A 20,242-nucleotide genomic window follows, 5' to 3' on the forward strand; every position below is an offset into this window, starting at 1 on the left:
AAATAGTTTTATACTGTAAGATCATGTCTTTCTTAACATTTTGTTAAAACTGGCCTGAAACTATCTGGCATTATAAACTCATCACTAAAATTGTATGTTACAGCTGGAGGAATAGATAAGCTTTAACAGAGGAAACCAAGTAGTCAAAAAATAGACCCACACACATATTTGAATTTGGTTTATGAGTAAAATAACTGTATGTCCCAGTTTGCCTGGGACAGTTTTTGCTTATGCATGTTGTCTGAGCATTATTAGTTAACAATTCCCCCTTTAATTTCGAAAGCTTTTTGGTTTGGATGAAAAAATATATATGGTCACTATATATATATATAGTGTAAGGAAACATTTAGGAATGTATATATATTCTGATATATATATGTCATATATATATATATATGACAAGGGTGGACCTGAAAATAAATAGGGATACCAATTGCTGTCCATATAAAATTTTATCCATATCCTACACTATAACAAATAAAAGTTCACATGAATTGAAAATCTAAATATGAAAGAAATCTTCAAAACCTTTAGAAAAAATTATAAGAAAAGCTTTATAACATTAAGATGGGGAAGAAGCTCTTGAAAATGACATGAAAACACGAACCATGTTAAAATGAAAAGTTTTTCTTTTGGAGAGCAACTTGACAATATGTGGGAAAGTTCAAAGGTGATAAAACCCTAGAGTCCATCTCTAATTACACACTGAAGAGGCCTTTTGACCTTGGACAGCAAGGGACGTGTATGAGATGTTTCACTGCATCAGTGGTTATAAAAATTTAGAAACAACCTTATATGTGCATCGGTTTGAGGATAGATGAATAAATGAATAATGTTATTTTCATAAAATGGAATGCCATTCAGCAGTTAAAACAAATGTACCAAGTTAAAATTTGTGTGAAATCATAGAAAAATCTTGGCCTTTTTCTCTCCAAATTGATGGAGTCACCTGTTTCTTGCGTTTTGCATACCAAGACTGCTGAAGACAAATGCAAATTTCATCAAAGATTATTTTTGTGAAAGTAGACAAAGAGGGACACTATATACTTTTATATTTTAAGGTTTGCTAACAAACTCAGAATTAAAAAAAAAAAACACCCAATATATACTATATTGTGTTTTAGCTGCCCAGGAATATCTTAGATATAATGAAGAGTGAGGTTTTTGAAAAAGTTTTTAAGGATACATTTTAGAACTTAAACACTTCCAAAATTGTTATCCTGTCCTATGTTAAACTCATACATATTAATACAAATATACTAGTTTACATAATCCTTGAGAGCCTCCAGAAAAGAAACATTGCACATATAAGGTGAATTAAATATATTTTATGTTTTCTCGGGTAAAATTGTTATACCATATGACTATCTCTAAGATTTGTTTTAATCTAAGTTTGTTTTTACATCAAATGCTTTGTATTCCCTATATCCTATTTCTGACTTGGGTTATTGAAATATTTTCTCGAATCCATTAAACTAGTAAGTCCCTTAAACTAATATTTACCCTTGTCTCATGGAGGTTTGAGTATCTATCTCCATTGGACTTGAAGAATGTTTCTGCTTTTCATCTTTGGTTTCACTACTGGCCACCACTTTCCCACAGCATTGAAACTGTATATCAAGAGGCTAGAGGGATATCAGTCCTAAAACAAATCACTTGCTCCCTGAAACTTGCAATTTTATATTAATGTTGAGGCCAGTCCAAGGACTGAGACTCAGGATCTGGACATAAATAGTGTCCAAGGTGGAGGGCAGCATGTTCTTCGGTCCACTCTAATTTTGCTTCTTCATTCTGAGCTGAACATCTGTCTCCTAAATCCCATTTCTTTTTGCTTTTCCTCATGCCTCACAAATGGCAAAGTAGTTAATGGGAGAGCATTAGGGCAGGGATGATGGTGAGAAGGATTTTAGTTGAATGATTAGGAACCTATTTCTGTTTGCTTCATATTTTAATGAGAACCTGGATTTTATTGTCGATACTATGATTTGCCCTGTTTGAGACTTCTTTGAGTAATTTCTTTAAAAAAGTCTTTCACAGAAATAACCCATATTTTATATTCTGTATTTCTTCAGAGGCATCCAGGGTGTGCTCATCAGAATATAAACTGGCAAATACCAGCATGCCACATAACAATGTGGAAGCCCGCTGACTTGTGAGAAGCATTGTACCTCATTTCTTTGACTGGCTTTTGCTATGTGGTAATTGTTAGGGAAACATCTGGTTACTGTCACATATTTGAGTATCCAATCTCATTGCGTGACATTTTGTTCTGTGACATTTAGTTCCCACTTAGGACTTGGAATTGAAAACCTAAAATTAAGTTCCATTTCCAACATAATAATAGGGAATTGTCCTGGATAATGATGTTTGAGGCTCTCTGTAATGGAATTTCAACATAGCACATTGGGGAAAAAATAATAGCAAAATGTTATCAGTGATTTTCTTTACAAAAATACAAATACTTAGAAACTGTTTGGAGGGGCTGATCTGGAACTTTTCTTAGTTTTGAAAATAGTATCCTTTGCTTTCTGGACTCATGGTAAACTGAAATGAACTCTCTTATAGTGAAGTTCATATACTTACACATCTCTCATTTTATACTGACTTTTTTTTTTTTCCTGTAAGGAAACATTTAGGAATATTCCTTTAAAAATGTCTGAGTATACTTTTCTAACCTTTAGGTTTTCCACAACGGAACTGCATCTATCATAGATTCTCTCTGCTGGTTCTTTCATAAAATAAAAAAGGAAGGATTTTTAGACAATTGCCATTTTGCCTCTGCATGATTTTGGCACTTAGCTTAGTGCCCATGGGCCTCTAGTTCATATCCTGGAACTATATTGGCAAACCCATTCTTAATCACTTATGCTGTTGGCTCTCTCCAAGCTAGTCCTAAAAATTGCTGCTTTCCTCATCAATTTGTTCCTAGGAAGTGTTGTGTGTGTGTGCTTAGGTTTCTCCAGTGGACTTATTAAACTCACATGTTACTTAAGTTAAAAACGGAGGCAGCCATCATTCAGAAGAAGGGCTAGTTGTTTTGCTACAGTTTTATCAAATAGTCCCTACCTTAAAAACAAACAAACTATACTTAACAGGAAGTCTTAGAACTAGTTCCAAAGGAAACAGACTCTGTGATGGAGATTTGCATGTAGGAAGTTTATGGGGGAGTGCTCTTAGACTGAACACCTGTGAGAGGTGAAGTAAACAGCTCTAGGCAAAGGGAAGAAAAGTTCATCTGAAATGAAGTCACAACAGATGTCTCAGCTGATCCCACAGGGACGACCCGTCAAATAAGGGATGACCCTTATTCCCAACTGAGCAAGGGGACAGGCTTTCATACCTGGCATTGAGCTGTGTTTGGATGTTGGCTGCCACAGCAGGGACCAGGGGAAGCAGGCAGCTTGCCTTTAGCACCTAGGGAATGAGTGCCTAGGTCCTGAAAAGGGGATCTGGGCAGGTGTACCACCCATTAAGTATGCAGGATTCTAAAAGCTAACCAATTTGCTTGGAAACAAAGAGGATAGATAGGCATAGTTTCCCTCATTTCCCAATTTATTTGCAAAAGGATTAAACATGTAACAGAAAGCAGGTGGCTACACAGTGGAGATATGAAAAATATTTTGTGTGTTTTTTTGTACCCCCTATTCACTGTGGGTTGGATAGTTATCACGTTCACTTTCTAGGAAAGTGAGGCTTTGTATTAGTTGTGGAAGAAAAGCTGAAATATTGTTAAAACAGTACTATACTAAAGCATCTATAATTTTACTGGAAACGTGCTCATGGTGTTTATTCTTCCAAGTGAATATTTTAAAACATCAATCCCTCTTGGTTCTCAAACCAAACTTTCCATAGACGTTGGCACCTCCATATCTGAAGTAAGAAAGCTATGTCCATGCTTATGTTCTTTTTTATTATCTGTGCCTCCTTCATTCTGATGCCTCAGAAAGCCCATTTTTTTCAGGTGAGAAAATTATACTTCAAAACCAAAGTACCTCCTCATGAGCTGGCCCAGAGCCCAGGAATCCACAGTGCTGAGAGAAGCATGATTTTAATATACACTGATGATCTAGTCAATGGTCAGAAAAAGATTTTCTGGAGAAGAATGAGATAATACATGAATTAAACCTGAAATTTGTGTAATGACGTAATCTTCTTGAGTAAGTGTGGAGATTTTGAAAGTGACCCAGTCATTATTTTAGCACATTAGGAAATGTTTTATAAATATTAACAATTGACCAGTGAGAGGGCAGAAAGTCAACATGTATTGAGCACTTATTGCTTGCCAGTCATTATACAAAACAGTTAACAAATGTGAATATTCAATCCTTACCAGTGTTCCAAATGTTAGGAATTATTATTCAAGTTTTTTGTTCATTCATTTTTATCTTAAATGGATTAACTTTTGTAAGTTTACACTGCCAGAGAGTGGAAGAGCTAGGATTACAAATGATCTCTCTCGGGGCGCCTGGGTGGCTCAGTCAGTTAAGCGTCTGCCTTCAGCTCAGGTCATGATCCCAGGGTCCTGGGATCGAGTCCCGCATCGGGCTCCCTGCTCAGTGGGGAGACTGCTTCTCCATCTCCCACTCCCCTGCTTGTGCCCATTCTCTCTCTGTCAAAATAAATAAATATCAATTTAAAAAAATGATCTCTCTCTGATTCAGAAGTGTATGCTATTCCTCTCAAAAAAACATCCATTAAGAGAGATGTGTCACTAAAGGAAACACCTTCATTATCCTTCAAAGTACATTGAAACAAAACAAAACATTGGGCTGTAAATAGTGTGGTCCTCATTTCTTTCTTTCTTTCTTGGCAAAGTGTCTGTATAATGGAGGGAAACGTGATTTTGGAATCAGGAGACCTGCATTTGTTACCTCACACTGAGCTCTGGTAAGGAAACTGAACTTCAGTCTTATCAATTATAAAGTTAGGGTCTGAAAGCAGAATGAGAGAGCTCAACCTTTCAGCTAATATACTGCATTGGATACAGGAGACAAATCTTGAACAAGGTTTCCCGTGATGGGGCTACGTTGTATCCCGGAACCGAACTGTGATATTGTGAATGTTGAGTGCTCCTGTGGTTTTGTGCAGCCCTGACTTAGCATTGGGTTATCCTGGAGTCATTTTTCTCCATAGCAGATGTCTGTTTTGATGGTGGCTTCTTGCTTACTTGATTACTAGATGTACATAAGAAGATGGAAGTTCAGATGGTAAATAATCAAAGGAGGAGGAATAAACAAATTAGGAGAAACGGTTTGGCAAATGTGACTATATTTCCAGAAGATCCTTGTAGTTTTGGGTACATAACACAAACATTTCCTTGTTTTATACATTGTTGGTTCCGGATGGATTTACTAAGGTTTTTGGAGAAGGGGGAACGCTTATTAGCTACCCATTTTATGGTTGCACCACTGTAGGATCATAGGAACCAATTCAGTGATATATTTGGACTCAAAAGCTAATTGTGTAATTCTACTGGGAAAATTAAGACTGCAAAGATGGAAGCTAGGATTGTAAATCGGTGTGAGCGCAGGTACCTATCTCTGGTGTCACCTGCTATGGATGGGGTGGAATAGAAAGTGACTTGCATCAAATCATGCCCTTGAAAGGAGGTAGGAACTGAGAACATTTGGTTTCTAAGATGAAGAATATTATTAATATAAATATGGTCTAATGTTCTCCGAAGTGGGCAATATTCATTAGATGTATAAATTTTAATATATTAGCCAATTCCATTATTTTGTAGTTCTGTCTCTTTTATAGTCTAATTATAAATATTTCACATAAAATAATTGAGATGTTAATTCCTAAAATTGTCATAAATTATCAGGAATTAATGGGGGCTACCATGTGTAGATTTGTATTTGTATGTCCTAACTTGATTGTTTTTTGTTGTTCCTTTTGTAAACAAGGAAGGTCAAGATTTAAAAATAACAGAACTCCCGAAAGTATGTCTGTTCCTCACTAAGTTTTCTGGCTTACATCAGTTTCATCTAACTAGCATTTTGAGACTTTGGTCAAGTGTCGTTTTTGGAATCTATCATATTTGGGGCCATTGAGCAAAATACAAAATTTAGGGGGAAAGTAGGACATTGTGGGGATACTCCAAAAATCTATGGGTTAAGTAAAGATTTATTGAGCAAAACCGTACATTAGACTTTGCAGTGACATGGCTTAGGGGTTGGTTAAGGTTGTTTGATATGAAGGTTGGTGTCAAACAATTCTGTGTATTCACATGAAAGCATTATGATCCCAGGTGTGTCAGACATCATCCTAACTGAGTTCTGTGGGTCTTACGTTACAGACTCTTTACTAGTTTCCCAGGGCTATCATAATAAAGTATCACAAACTGGGTGGATTTAAGAATTTCATAGTCTCACTGTACAGAAGGCTAGAAGTCTGAAATGAAGGTACTGGCAGGGTTGGTTCCTTCTGCGGGCTGTAAGTGAAGAGCTTTTGGTGGTTTGCTGGTGATCATCGGTGTTGCGTGGCTTGTAGATTCCTCACCGCAATCTCTGTCTTTGTGTTCATGGGTGTTCTCCCTGTGTGCATGTCTGTGTCCAAGTTTCTGATTTTTATCAGGACACAAGTCATGCTAGATGAGGGGTCAACTCTGGTTTCAATTGGCCTTAACTAATTACATCTGCAAATATTTCTAACCATAGAGAGAAATAGAAATGAAAAAAATAAATAAAACCAGAAAGGTGAAAATAACAATTCCAGGCACCCAATACTAGAGGCCTCCAACAATCTCTACTAACATTACTATGGTGTCTTTACTTGTTTGAAGCAGCTGAAGGTGGGTATGGGTCTAAATAAAGTCTCTTTTCTTGTGAGTTTAATAAGAAAATAGATTTCACATAGCTATTTAATATCACCTGGAGTTAAGAATGGGGATGTTGCAGTTGATATGTGGTGATTTGCCTATTTCTTAGGAGATTTTAGAGGACGGAATGCGGAACTTTCCCAGGGTAAGATGAAAAGGAAAATTGTCCGATCTGACTTTAAAAATACTATTAAAAATACTATTAAATTTCATTTGTTTCCTGCATGAGGGTAAGCTTGCATCATAAAATGCATTTTACACTTAATATCAGTTTATCAGGAAAACAAGATATTGTTTGTAACTTATTCGCAATGTCATTTTTCAGTGTTTTTCTTTTGTCGGTTGGAAAGCTCCCCAAAACCCAGATTTTTTCTTATATTGGTTTTACAGATATTGGCTTAAATACTATTAATGTCTGAACGTATTGATCATGTCACTGAAAAAAATGGGTGTAGAAAAGTCTGGTGGTTAAATATCAGATGTTAAAATATTTTTTTTTGTTGAATTGAATTGATAAGTGACCTCTAACCTGAAAACCATAAAAAGCAGTCTTTTTTTTTTTTTTTGATTTATAATACCTATGAAACACTGATTTTAATTTACTGCTCCTTGAAAGACCTGGGAATATTTGTTTGCATTGTCAGCAGCTTAAATTGAGCACAGAAATGATAACTAATTTAGAAAATTGTAAGATTATTTAGTCATTTACAATGTGTATAAGGTAATTAAAAACAAACTTCAGGAGGGTTAAGACCTCACTGTAGTTGGTTATTCTACAGCTGGGGTCACTGCCTAAGTTGTACGAAGGCATATGTTCAATTTACAGTTGTAATGAGGAACATGGGATGTTTTGATTCTTCATTTGCTGTGCTCATCTCTAGAGGATGCAATTGCCTATATTAAAAAATGAACATAGGCTCTTTTGTGGAGGATAATAAAAATGTGTAAGATAATACATGCCACATGCATATATGGTTGACATATGGCTGTTGTCTTTGGGTATAGAATTGTTGCCCTTAGCTGATACCGTGCAGCAGCCACATGGAAATATTCATTATTAGCCACTTAGGAATGAGACCAATTCCTTTGATCTCATTAGTTTGATCATGATTATTCCATTTTAACTAATAAATACATGGTGTTTGTAAAGGTATTTTCAGTAGATTATTCACTTGCAAGGGCATTTTGTGTTTTATTCTAATCAGTGAAAGAGAAATGCATGTTACAAAGTTTTCTTTTGTCTCATTGTGAATGTATACAAGACGTAGTAAAAGACATAAAGCAGGTTTTTTTCTTTTTCTTTCTTTTTTATTCTACATTTTAAAAAAATGAATGGCATTTGAGTTGCAGATTTTGTCTACATGTCGATATACTTGAAAATACTGGTATGTGCTTTTGAGGTAAAGAAATACTTTTGATGTCGTTATGGTATAGTTTAATATTTAGCAGGATTACCTTTTGATTTAGTGAAAAATTGGATTCATCTCAATTATTATTCCATAAAGTTTGCAGAATTATAGTGATCCTGGCTACATTCAGAGCCCTTCTCTTGGCTTTAAAACAAAACAAAACAAAACAAATACAATCTTTCCCTTATAAAAAATACATAAAAGAAAAACATCTTGAGATGTCTCTGATTTGAACAAATTAGCTGAAGGCTAATTAGAATTAGCGAAAAATATAAGATTAGATGATAATGTGTTTTGAAAAAAGGTAAATGTTTAAGTCAGTGATCTCATTTATTTTTATTATTTTTTATTATTATGTTATGTTAATCACCATACATTACATCATTAGTTTTTGATGTAGTGTTCCATGATTCATTGTTTGCGTATAACACCCAGTGCTCCATGCAGTGGTCTCATTTAAATAGATGTAACTAAGAACCATATTTGTTTTTGATCTGTCCAGCACTGCCCTTCCCTTGGTACACTATTCTTCACTTCTTCAAATGTGTGTGGGCTGTCAAAATCTGCACCTTGGAGCTCTGTGGTCATGTGACTGAAACCTGGCCAATCCCAGTGTCCCTATGGCTTGTCAGACTGTTTGCTCTAGAGGTTGGGATCCTATCCACTCCTGGCCAATAACAGTCACACCTAGGATGTTTCCATTTGGGGATCTTGAGAAAAAGAGGTTTTGGGTTTTAGAGTTGGAAAGATGTAAATTGGTGGCAAGCAGTAGCCCAGCAAATAAAGCCAGTCAGAGGTAAGAGGAAATGAGTGCTGGGAGGAGGCAGAGTTTAGTCGCTTCATTTCCCAGTTCTGGTGGAATTCAGACCTGCCCATTTCTTTCCAGTATCCTTACAAAATACTCCCCTTTTTTTCTTAACTGCTTTGCTTAAGTTGCAAAAGTCCTGTCGAGTGAAATACATAAGAATTCTTAATCAACATGGCATTTGTTTGCATTAAATGGGTTACTTCTTTTTTTTTTTTTTTTAAGATTTTATTTATTTTTTGACAGAGAGAGAGAGGGAACACAAGCAGGGGGAGTGGGAGAGGGAGAAGAAGGCTTCCCGCTGAGCAGGGAGCCCGATGCGGGGCTCAATGCAAGGCTCGATCCCAAGACCCTGGGATCATGACCCGAGCCAAAGGCAGACGCTTAACAACTGAGCCACCCAGGCGCCCCTTAAATGGGTTACTTCTAATGTACCACGTATTGTAAGTATTTCCTGGTTTCCTACAGATATTTTTATTTAAACAAAGTTTGGATCAGCTAGAGCCTTCACTGATAAGGAAAAGGTAAATTTTATTTTTGCTGAATAATCATAAATCCTGAATTAACAACATCCAAATTATTGGAATTTTGCAGCATTAATGCTGATCAATTTGGATAATGTCCAAAACCTTGCTTGGGCCCTGGACCCAGCTTGCATAACTATATACTTTTCTCTTTCTAATTTTCAAATCAAATTCATTGGCCTACTCTCTCCTCTTGAAATCAGAGCTTGCAGCCTCCTGGCTTTCCTCCAAAAGTCTTTCATTGTTTCACAAGCCATCCTTGTTTTCAATTCATCCTTCTTTATCCACTGTGTAAACTTAGGTGGACCTGAAAACTTAGGAAAAATCTTAAAGCATTTGGTTGTTATTAGAGTAAGGATAGCTGACTCACACATGTAAAACATTAAAGAAAACTTACAAATGTTTGAGTGATTTTTTTTTTCTTTTGTTGTTGTTTGGGACTGTGGGGTATTTAACCACGTCCTGCCATGCATAGAGCACTTGAGCTTCTTTTTTTATTACCAGGTGTAGTTAGGTATAGGCTAATAAAACAAACAAGGACAATATTTTTATTTTCTTTTCCCAGCATTTTTATTGATTTATTTAAAGGTAACATACTATACACTGTTCAGCCTTTTGGGAGGTAGGAGGAGGGAGGGATTCTATATCTTTATGAGGAGTCTCCTCGGAACCAACGCTCAGATGGACACACGTTTGTGGCTGACAGACCTTGACATCGTGGCCAGGGGCCACACTTCCCGCAGAGGTTGAGCTCCCAAAATCATCATGATTTTTTTTTTTAACATACACTATTCAGGGCTGGAAGTGCCTTTTCTTCAGTAGCACAATCCAGCTGCAAAGGGGACCAGAATTCTATTTCAGTATCAAGCAAGATGCCGTTTTTAAATGCAGGAGAATCTCCTTTCTCCTTACCAGACTGTTTTTGTCCTTATCTCTGTGTGTGTGTGTGTGTGTGTGTGTGTGTGTGTGTGGTGTTGGGGTGTGGGTGGGTGGGGGTGAGGGAGATGTTTTCTATTTTTGGCTTCTGCAAGCTTTGATATATTTTGCTAGAAGCTGTTTTAGTGTTTGGAGTCCGATAATGATGCCTGTTTACACATAGTCTCCTTGGTAATCTAAATGGCTATGTGAAATACGAATCCAGTTTGTGCCCTGTTTGCTGTTCATGCAGTCATCTAATCCTATATTTGTCTCACCAAACATTTAATTTTGGTTTTGGGTGGTCTGTGTTCGTGTGTCAGGTGCAATTATTATTTTAAAATAAAAGAACAAAGATAATCTAGTTCTGATAGCAATACATTACATTATAGGTCTCAGACTCAGTTACCAATTACATTTTCACATACAGATTCCAACCACAAAAATTAAACATTTTTAGAATCTGATTTGTTAAGAAGCAAGTTGGAAGCCAAGTGCCATCAAATGCAACTTTAGCCATAAGCCCAAACTCTCTGCCTCAAATATGTATCTTTTGAAATCCCAACTTTTTAAGGAATGAAAAATAAATAAGATCTTTTATGGGATGACTTTATGGGAAAGTTTCTTTTAAAATTAATTCTTAAATAACAGATTAACTGGAAGTGCTGGTTAAGCATTGACACAATTAAGTTATAAGAGAGGATCACAAAACACCAGCCTTTCTAGAGGTTAAACTTTAGTAAAAAGACACATTTAGTGAATCTTTCCCTTGTACCAAAATACTGTGTCCGAACAATAAAAATAAACAGACCTTTTCAAAACAAGAAATATGAAGATAAAACTGCAGCATCAATATAATCTTATAGTTATCACTTAAAGTATTTAAAACAAATAATATTTTTCTACACTTTTTAAAAAAAATCACTACAGACACTGCAAATAAGGCTTATGTATTTATTTACTGGAATACAATGTGATGATGACTGGTATACTCTTACGTATTGTTTTCTATACCTGCTCTAACAAAATGAATTTTGATATGGTTACATGATGGAATGTTCCAAAGCTCTTTAAATTGACAGAAAATAAGTTTTATTTGGTTTTGTAAAGACTAGATCATACAGCTCGAACAGGTTTCAGTATATGGTTACACATATACGAGGATATATTTGCTCAGTTTAAGCCCCTGGGAGAGTTACACTTCAAATTCCTTGATAATTCCTTTGGGGGAAATGCACTCTGTGGGACTTATAAAGGGTTCTTACATATGCAGACAGCCTCTTCATCACTTACCACCGTGACACACGGCAAAAAATCATTGGGAAATAATGAGGCTGGGCTACTAAAATTTATTTAACAATTTTCCTTCTTTTAGTATATTCTTAGAGCCCCATTGGTGTATTGAAAGAGAAAAATTTGGCCTTCTGGTCTATTTTTTTATGAAAGGAAGCCTTAGGAGTGATCGATGTTTTTAAACGATGGCAGATATCTCTCATCAAGCCATGCCACAACACTGTCATATTTATTGTGGATGGTTCTTATTGCAGGAGTGATATTAAGTTAACTCATAGCACATGGGGCTCTCACCCTGCTTCCCTATCTCCTCTCCTATTCTTGAAGTGTTTGCCAAGTTTTAAAAACACTTTGTCATGAACATGCATGTGGTGTGCTGAAGAAAAAGAAAAGGTAAATCAGAGGGCAGCTGCTGAGGATACTCTTTAAAACCCCAAAAGATATTTAACATCCTATTAAATAAATAACTTAGAACGAAATAGAAAGGGATGAAGGCAGAATGCACAAGCATACCGTACTATTTGTTTTGTTAGAACAGTTTAACACTAACATGTTTACATTTTTTTAATTCTTATCCAACTCTTCCATGATGCCACGCCCAAAGCTCCTTTGGTTGTGCATATGATGTGACCCAAGTGCTTTCCAGTAAATGCTTGCATGTCTTACTGCTCATTGAATCATTAGGCTTGCATGAGCAATGAAAGTCTTTGATATGAGTTCGTATTCCATAAATAACTTTCCCGAAGATCCAACAGATTGTTCCATGTCCTTTAAGTTCTAGCTCAGAGGTTAAAAAACAAGAACAGAAACAAAAACTTCTCCAAAAACCCAGCCACAATGTTGTTTGCTTAGGAATAACTTCCATCCCATGTAACTCTGCCTATATCTCGATTATAAGGCATGACACAGAACTAATTAAAAGAACATCATATGTCAGCAGTGAGTACAAAACCTTCAAAGACTTCCTTTCGTTCAAGCAAGCAGACATCTGACATCTACAGTGTGTCTCTGCCTTTTGAGCTACTGTCTTCATGAAGAATACCAACTAGTCCTGGCAAAAGAACCTTTGGTTCTCCTGCATCCACAAACCTTGCCTTCCTCTATGAGTGTACCACCATTGGAAGAAAATGAGCTGAGGTGTTTTTTCTTCGTGTTTTCTGTCCTCTCCGGGGAGCTCCTTTTCCATTCAATGCCACGTACATTTGCCTCCCATTGTGTTGCCAGTTGAAGGATGCGTACGTATTGTATCCATTTTCCTCTATCCTCTCCTTCAGCTTACAGTCATTGTTAAATTCTTTCTGCAAGGGGAAAATAAGATCTTTTATTCTGGTGATGATGATACTTACTTCCATTTGACACCCACCATCCAGAGAACTCCAGTTCAAGAGTTTTGTTTGCTGTTGCCATTTGTACCTAAGTTGCGCACTTAATGCGTGGTGTCAACAATAGAAGAGTAGAACTCACAACCACAAAACAGGTTCTGTGTTTGAAGGCTCATGATTCACTTTAATTGATCATCATAACCACATGTTAGGGCCCTTTTAAAAAGCTGGTGTGTTTTGAATATGACATGGCTTAAGTGCCTAGAATGATTGTCAAGAAGCAAAGGTTCCACTATCAGTATTTGTGATGAGTCAATGATAAAGAATAGTGTTATAATCCTTTTTTTTTTTTCTTCAGAATAATGACCAGGGGTCTCATGGGGAAAACAGAATTACAGAAAAAACTTGGGCTTATCAAGTTTGCAAACTTTACCTATAAATCCATAATAAATACACCCACATTGGTAAGAAAGCAGATCTTATAACAAAATCATAATCGTTCTAGATAACCAAGAGGGCCAGGGAAGGGTGGGGGGATGTTTTCCTTTTTTACAAATACTAGATTTCTCTATTTTGGTAGATAATATACAATTTTCCATAACTTGGAATTTTAATAGATTTACTCTGAGGTCTAGAAATGATTGAAAACTAGGACATGGAATGCCTTGCTTTGTGAATTATCATATCAAAGAAATTACAAACATGGTGACTATCACTGCCTTTACTGTAGAAACCTGAGACTTTGGTCCTGGGAAATTCCACTCTATAGCCATAGTCCTTTGGCTTTGTTTCAAGTGGCCATGTGTTTTAAGGGGATTTTGGGGACAAGAATTGATGTTTCCTTCATTCCATAAATCCAGTATCTTTCTCTGGAGTTACTGATGAAGAGTAACCACTAATCTCAAAACTCTGGCTTTAGAAATGTCCCTCCAGGGGCTCCTGGGTGGCTCAGTCGTTAAGCATCTGCCTTCGGCTCAGGTCATGATCTCAGGGTCCTGGGATTGAGCCCCGCATCGGGCTCCCTGCTGCTCGGGAAGCCGGCTTCTCCCTCTCCCACTCCTGCTGCTTGTGTTCCCTCTCTCGCTGTGTCTCTCTCTGTCAAATAAATAAAATCTTAAAAAAAAAAAAAAAAGAAATGTCCCTCTTCTCTTATATCCACATTAAAGCAGATAAGAAGCTAAGAAATACGGGATTTTGCTCTTCTGGTTCTATGTTTTCCAATCCAAACCAAGAGTATTGTAGGGATCTTTTAGTTGGCCTCTCCTGGGCAGTTTTTCTCACCTTGGGATTTAAAAAATTTTTTTTTACTAAATTCTCAATTCCTGAATGTGTGTATATTTAAGTATCTGGGTTTCTGTGAACTAGATCATCATTTTGAACATTATCAGAACCATCACAAACATAGTTTGTCTAAAACTATATGGCTTCAAAGCAGTGATGATTTTTTATGTGAATAATCATATTCATTCTAATAAAGGGGGTGCAGTTTAGAGACTGTGGGAGGATTGGGGTTATTTGAGATGATTTTATATTTGCAACAGAGCTGTGTATAGAAAAGTAGCAGCAGATACTTATTTTTTCCTTTCCAAAATAAATTTATAGAGTAATGTCTTTTTTTTTTTTAAAAGATTTGTTTATTTGAGAGAGAAACAGAACACGTGTGCGGAAGTCTCAAGCAGACTCCCGTTGAGTGCAGAGCCTGATGCCAGGCTCGAACTCATTACCCTGAGATTATGACCTGACTTGAAACCGAGTCATTTGCTCAATTGACTGAACCACCCATGTGCCCCTAGAACAATGTCTCCAAGTGAGGTTTACCTGCAGCAGATTCCTAATCTCAGGTGTTTTTTTAGTATTTATACCTTAGCTCAGATGTATCAGAATCTCTGGAGGAGGGACCTAGGAATCTATGTGTTTACAGCATTTAGGCAAGTCATACTTAAGAAAGTCAAAAAAAAAAAAAAAAAAAAAGAAAAGGTCTTGGGGCTATGCTCTGGATGGATCTGAGTGCTGAGGGTATAGTGTGGGATAAGGCAGCCCCTGTCCAATTTAAGCTCACAATTTATTGGGGGAAAACAGTCAAGAATAAACACATTCATGAGAGAATTTCTGATAAATCTCATTGCAGATAACTAAAAGGGGGTGCTATGATAGAAAGCAATGGGCATCTACTTTAGATACAGAAATGATGAAACAATGAAATTATTCATACATCTTAGAGTTTAGTAAGAAGCATAGACACAGTATGTGAGTTGTGTTGGGATAGAAGAAAAAGGTTATTAAATATTTTTATGACCCTGTTCATTTAAGAATTCTCCATTTCTCTCTGACGCCACCTTTTTAAAGAGGTATACTTTATCAATTAAAAGTTATTTCAATCTTTTATTGCAATTAAAATTGTTTACCTTTTTTTCTCTCAATTTAAATTTGTGTTGATGTGACTTTAAAGTTTTAGTTTTGACTAAGTGTATTAGTATCTCTGCAAAGAATATAAACCTGGTCCTCTTACCCAGTGATTCTGATAATAGTAGATTAAGGAGGGATTCAAGCATGTTCATTCAAGAAAATAAATAAAAAATGCCTCAAAAGTGATTATGCTGTGAACCCCTGAATGGTACCACTTTTTAAAATGACCCATTATTGGGGCACCTGGGTGGCTCAGTTGTTAAGCATCTGCCTTCCACTCAGGTCGTGATCCCAGGGTCCTGGGATCGAGCCCCGCATCAGGCTCCCTGCTCTGCGGGAAGCCTGCTTCTCCCTCTCCCACTCCCCCGCTTGTGTTCCCTCTCTCGCTGTCTCTCTCTCTGTCAAATAAATAAATAATATCTTTGAAAAAATAATAATAAAAAAATGGCCCATTTCTCTTCTGGGCTCATGAGCAGAGCTGCACATAATGGAAAATTTTAAAATTCCTTTAACCACGTCCCTCCCCCTGCCATGCAAAAGGCAGTTACCCCAGACAGAGGGACTGGCCTACAGTGTGTGTGCCCAACTCCCCAGTTATGAGTGGACCTGATACAAATGAAATACAAGACTATTCTATAATCAGACCAGTGGTTCTTAAGTTGGGTTATCAAAGTGTTGCATCAGGAACACCTGGAACCTTGTTAGAAATTCAAATTCTTAGATCTTATCACAGCTTTAATGTATCAAAAAATCCTTCCCAGTGATTGTGGTCAAGTTTGGGAGCTGCTGGCTCTGGGCAGGCAGTGCAATTGTCCTTATGCTAATCAACAAAATAAGGTTATTTACACATTTTGAAGTGATATTCCTTAATCCTTGCTATGAAACTCAGAGATGTATGTACCCAAAGCATTGGCTGGGTACCAGCTGCATCAGTGAACTAATGACTGTTGTCTAGGTAAATAAAATTATGAAGCTGATTGAAGGCACACACAAATGGTGAATTTCTTAATCTGCCTCCCCATCTCATATTTTAACAGAATACAAAATACCAAACCCCTGTTTTATCTTCCGCTCTAAAACACACACAGTGTATGGTTTCCTACGCAATTTAAGGTCTTTGTTTTCAATGATTCTTCTCCAAGTTGTCTGCAGCACCCGTGCCAATCTGACCAGATGCTTCCGTGAGAGTCTGACCTGTTAACAGTTCAGAGCACGGACTGACGAAAGCCAGCAACAGCCTGTGTGGTAGACTGATGGGTGAACAACAGAGGAAATTACACAGTTGCAAGAGCTGCTTTGCCAGCTCTTGAAACTCTGGTGACCAGCCCACCGTGGCTCTATTTACTAGCAATAGAATGATAACAAAGCTCTTCAGTGTCTGAGGGAAACAGTCCAAAACCCTGGTAATGATTTACTGCAGCGGACTTGGAAAACTAAAGCAGAATACTTACTGAGCCATAGAGTTTCCCCTTCTTGTTCATGGCTAAATAATAGTTGCTGTTAATGGCTTTGACGGCAACAACTCCGATTTCCACTGAAGTTATCTCTAGGATACCTAAAACATACAATAAAAAAAAAAGCTAAATTTAAAGGGTCACATATATTTAGGTGAAAGAAAGAGAAAATCAGAACTATTGAGTTTTAATTTCTGATCATTCTAAAATTAGTAGATTTTTAAAAACTGGGGGCATCCGGGTGGCTCAGTCAGTTAAGCAAACGGCTCTTGATTTCAGCTCAGGTCATGATCTCAGGGTGGTGAGATTGAGCCCCGTGTCAGGCTCTCCACTCAGCGCGGAGTCTGTTTAAGATTCTCTTTCTCCTTCTCCCTCTGCCCCTTCCCCCCCCCACTCTCTCTCTGTCTCTCAAATAAATCAATCTTTAAAAAAAATAAAAATTAAAAAAATTAAAAATTGGAAAAAAAATCTCTTTCGATGTGCCTAAAAACCTAGCAATTATATTGAAACAAGTAGTAAGTCTTTAAAAGAATTCCCTTAGGGTGCCTGGGTGGCTCAGTCGGGGCGCCTGGGTGGCTCAGTCGTTAAGCGTCTGCCTTCGGCTCAGGTCATGATCCCAGGGTCCTGGGATCGAGTCCCACATCGGGCTCCCTGCTCCGCGGGAAGCCTGCTTCTCCCTCTCCCACTCCCCCTGCTTGTGTTCCTGCTCTCACTGTGTCTCTCTCTGTCAAATAAATAAATAAAATCTTTAAAATAAAAAAAAAAAATAAAAGAATTCCCTTATATTTTACTCTGAGCATATAAAGAAAAATATTGTTTTAATTAAAATGCTTCCTTTGCTAACTCTGCATTTTCAACCCCATAAATATTGAAACAACTCTATCTTAGCCTAGATTTCACAAAAACTTATCAGAGCACACATCTGTACTATGGTATTAAATTAAATCCATAGCATATGTCAATAATATGTCAGATTTGCCTCAATCTGTAAAAACAGTGGTAAACTATTTCTCCTTTGTAGGACACTTAGATAAACTAAATCTCTTGGCTACATTTAACTGATAAATTCAGTTTTGGAAATGTGTTGACATTCTGTGATACAGAAAGTCTAATCCCAACATCCACATTGTCTTTAAAATAGCAAAATCATTACTGGGTTGGGAGAATATCCAGTATCCATCAGCATTTTTAAAGGCTTTTTTTTTTTTTCCCCTAGAAAGAATGGAAAACTGAGAGAATTTGTAACTGATAGACAAGAGAACTTTTTCCCTAATACACATGTTTTGGTTGGTGCATCTAAAGGTAATTTTCTCTGAAAGGTCTGTAGGTAACTACAGGGAAAGCATTCGATATTTTACCTTGCCTTCGAGGTACAAACAAATACATCCATTTATTGGCATATTGAAAAATACTTTCTTGTAGTTTATTTCTTTAATTCTCACAACAGTCCTCTAGGAAGGTATTGCTATTCTTACTTACAGATGAAAAACAGAGGATATGAGATTATATAACTCACACATAAGATGCTAAAGTGACAGAGGTCAGTTATAATGGATCCAACACCTAAGCTTCTGGATTTCAGACTGTTGTGCTCTCCATCTGTATTTACCTCTCTATCATATCTCCCCACCTTTTCCCATTCTCCAAGGGAATCCTGTTGGAAAACCATCTGACAAAATGACTCATCAAGATAACAGTCTTTAATAGGCATGCCACAGAGGAAAATGTCTAAGTATCAGGGAAGGGAATCTAATGTACTTTATGTCACAAGCAGAAGATACAGAGCAACGCAGGAGGTTGAAATCTTGGGCAAAATATTTAGGCCGGTATTTACTTTGCCTAAGAAACAAGCACTGTCAGTAAATTGCAAGTTGTTCCCTATGTATGCTTTTGTAACCAAAAATTGTTAGAATGAAAACATTGAAGGATGATTTTAGCAAAGAATAAAGCAGGATTTTTGAAGGTGACAAAAAGAAAACCGTGATACAAATGTTACTAAATCCTTGACCAATCATTTCTGAGAGTGCATTGCACATGGTATAGTTAGCTTGGAAACCCCTGGATTTTTCTGCTTTGCACAAAACAGGAACTCAATAGTCAAAGAATTCATCAATCAATTAACCATTTTCCCACTCTGCAACCAGTTAAGACTAGTGTGAAAAAGTTCGCTATGCTTTGAAATAGAAAGTGGGAAGACCTAGATGACTTAAGATTTTTTCAAATTCTGAAAAGAATTTTTTGTGTATGTCAGTAAAGTATAATCTGATAATTTTGTGGTAATGAACAATGACTGTCTTTATTATAAACATCTGTTAATGTGAAAGTAACTTTCTGAGGGGCTCAAGTGTAGCAGACTTGTCCATTTTTTTTATGAAGAACCTCTTCAGTGTTCTCTGTTCTTTGGTAAGGATGATTAAGTTTGCTTATAAAAGTCTTTTTTGAAAAAGAGAACCAGAATTCTACTTGATGGTTGTTGGACTAATAACTTAGCATTCTATATTTGTATATTTTGATGTAAAATTAAATGCCAATTGAAGGATGACATCCTAGGGGAAAGTAAGTGAAAGGCATACAGATTTCTCTGTATTTCTTACAATTTTTGTGAATCTACAATTATCTCAAAAGTTATAAAGTACTGTTTTGTTACTTAAAGAAACTAACTCCTGAAAATTATATCATTAATGAAAGGGAACATAAATTATATTTCTTATTCATGTAAGTCAGATATTTTCTAAATTTGAAGACATATTCTTGTAGTGAAATTCTATTACTTACATTAAGTTTCAACCACATCAGTTTTGATGTCTCTTAAAAGATGAATATGCCAGGTGGTATTCTAAATCTATTTAAGAGCTTTTGGACAGTTTAATTCAAACACATAGGAAGACCTGTGGGGAGAAGGGTACTCTTTTAGGAAATGGGAACATAAAGCCAAGTAAGTTATGGCTTTCCGTGAGCAAAATCTATGCTGTATTGGAAGTAAAAGACAAATACGCAGAGAATTACAATAAAACATATTAAGTGATAGTAAGAGCTAAGATAGAAGATAAAAGAGGCAAAAATAAAAGTAGTCCATATTGGCTGGGGCTCCAAGGCAGACTTACTATTTGGAGCTGAGACTTGAATTGGGTTTTGAAGGTTGAATAAGAAGCATCCAGGGGAAAGGTGGGAACACATGAACAAAAGCATTAAGATGAAACAGTGTGGTGTTTTCAGAAAATCATGTTTGACTTATCAACTAGAGAACAAGAAACAAGGCAGGAAGTCATGAGAAGAGAGGTTAGGGAGTTA

At 36.7% G+C, this 20,242-nt stretch overlaps 1 protein-coding gene across 1 annotated transcript in view; it reads right to left on the minus strand.

The window, feature by feature from the left end:
* Positions 1-10,525: 10,525 nt before the first annotated feature.
* The window catches only part of FGF10 (fibroblast growth factor 10), a 79,579-nt gene continuing 69,862 nt past the window's right edge, over positions 10,526-20,242 (minus strand). The window contains exons 2-3 of the mRNA XM_032415364.1: positions 16,949-17,052; positions 10,526-13,067 (exon numbers count right to left, since the gene is read on the minus strand). Coding sequence (XP_032271255.1) covers positions 12,870-13,067; positions 16,949-17,052 — 302 coding nt within the window. The 3' untranslated portion in view covers positions 10,526-12,869. The remainder of the gene's footprint in view (positions 13,068-16,948; positions 17,053-20,242) is intronic.

Source organism: Phoca vitulina, unplaced genomic scaffold (assembly GCF_004348235.1).
Source record: "Phoca vitulina isolate PV1807 unplaced genomic scaffold, GSC_HSeal_1.0 scaffold17, whole genome shotgun sequence".
Lineage (NCBI taxonomy): Eukaryota > Metazoa > Chordata > Mammalia > Carnivora > Phocidae > Phoca > Phoca vitulina.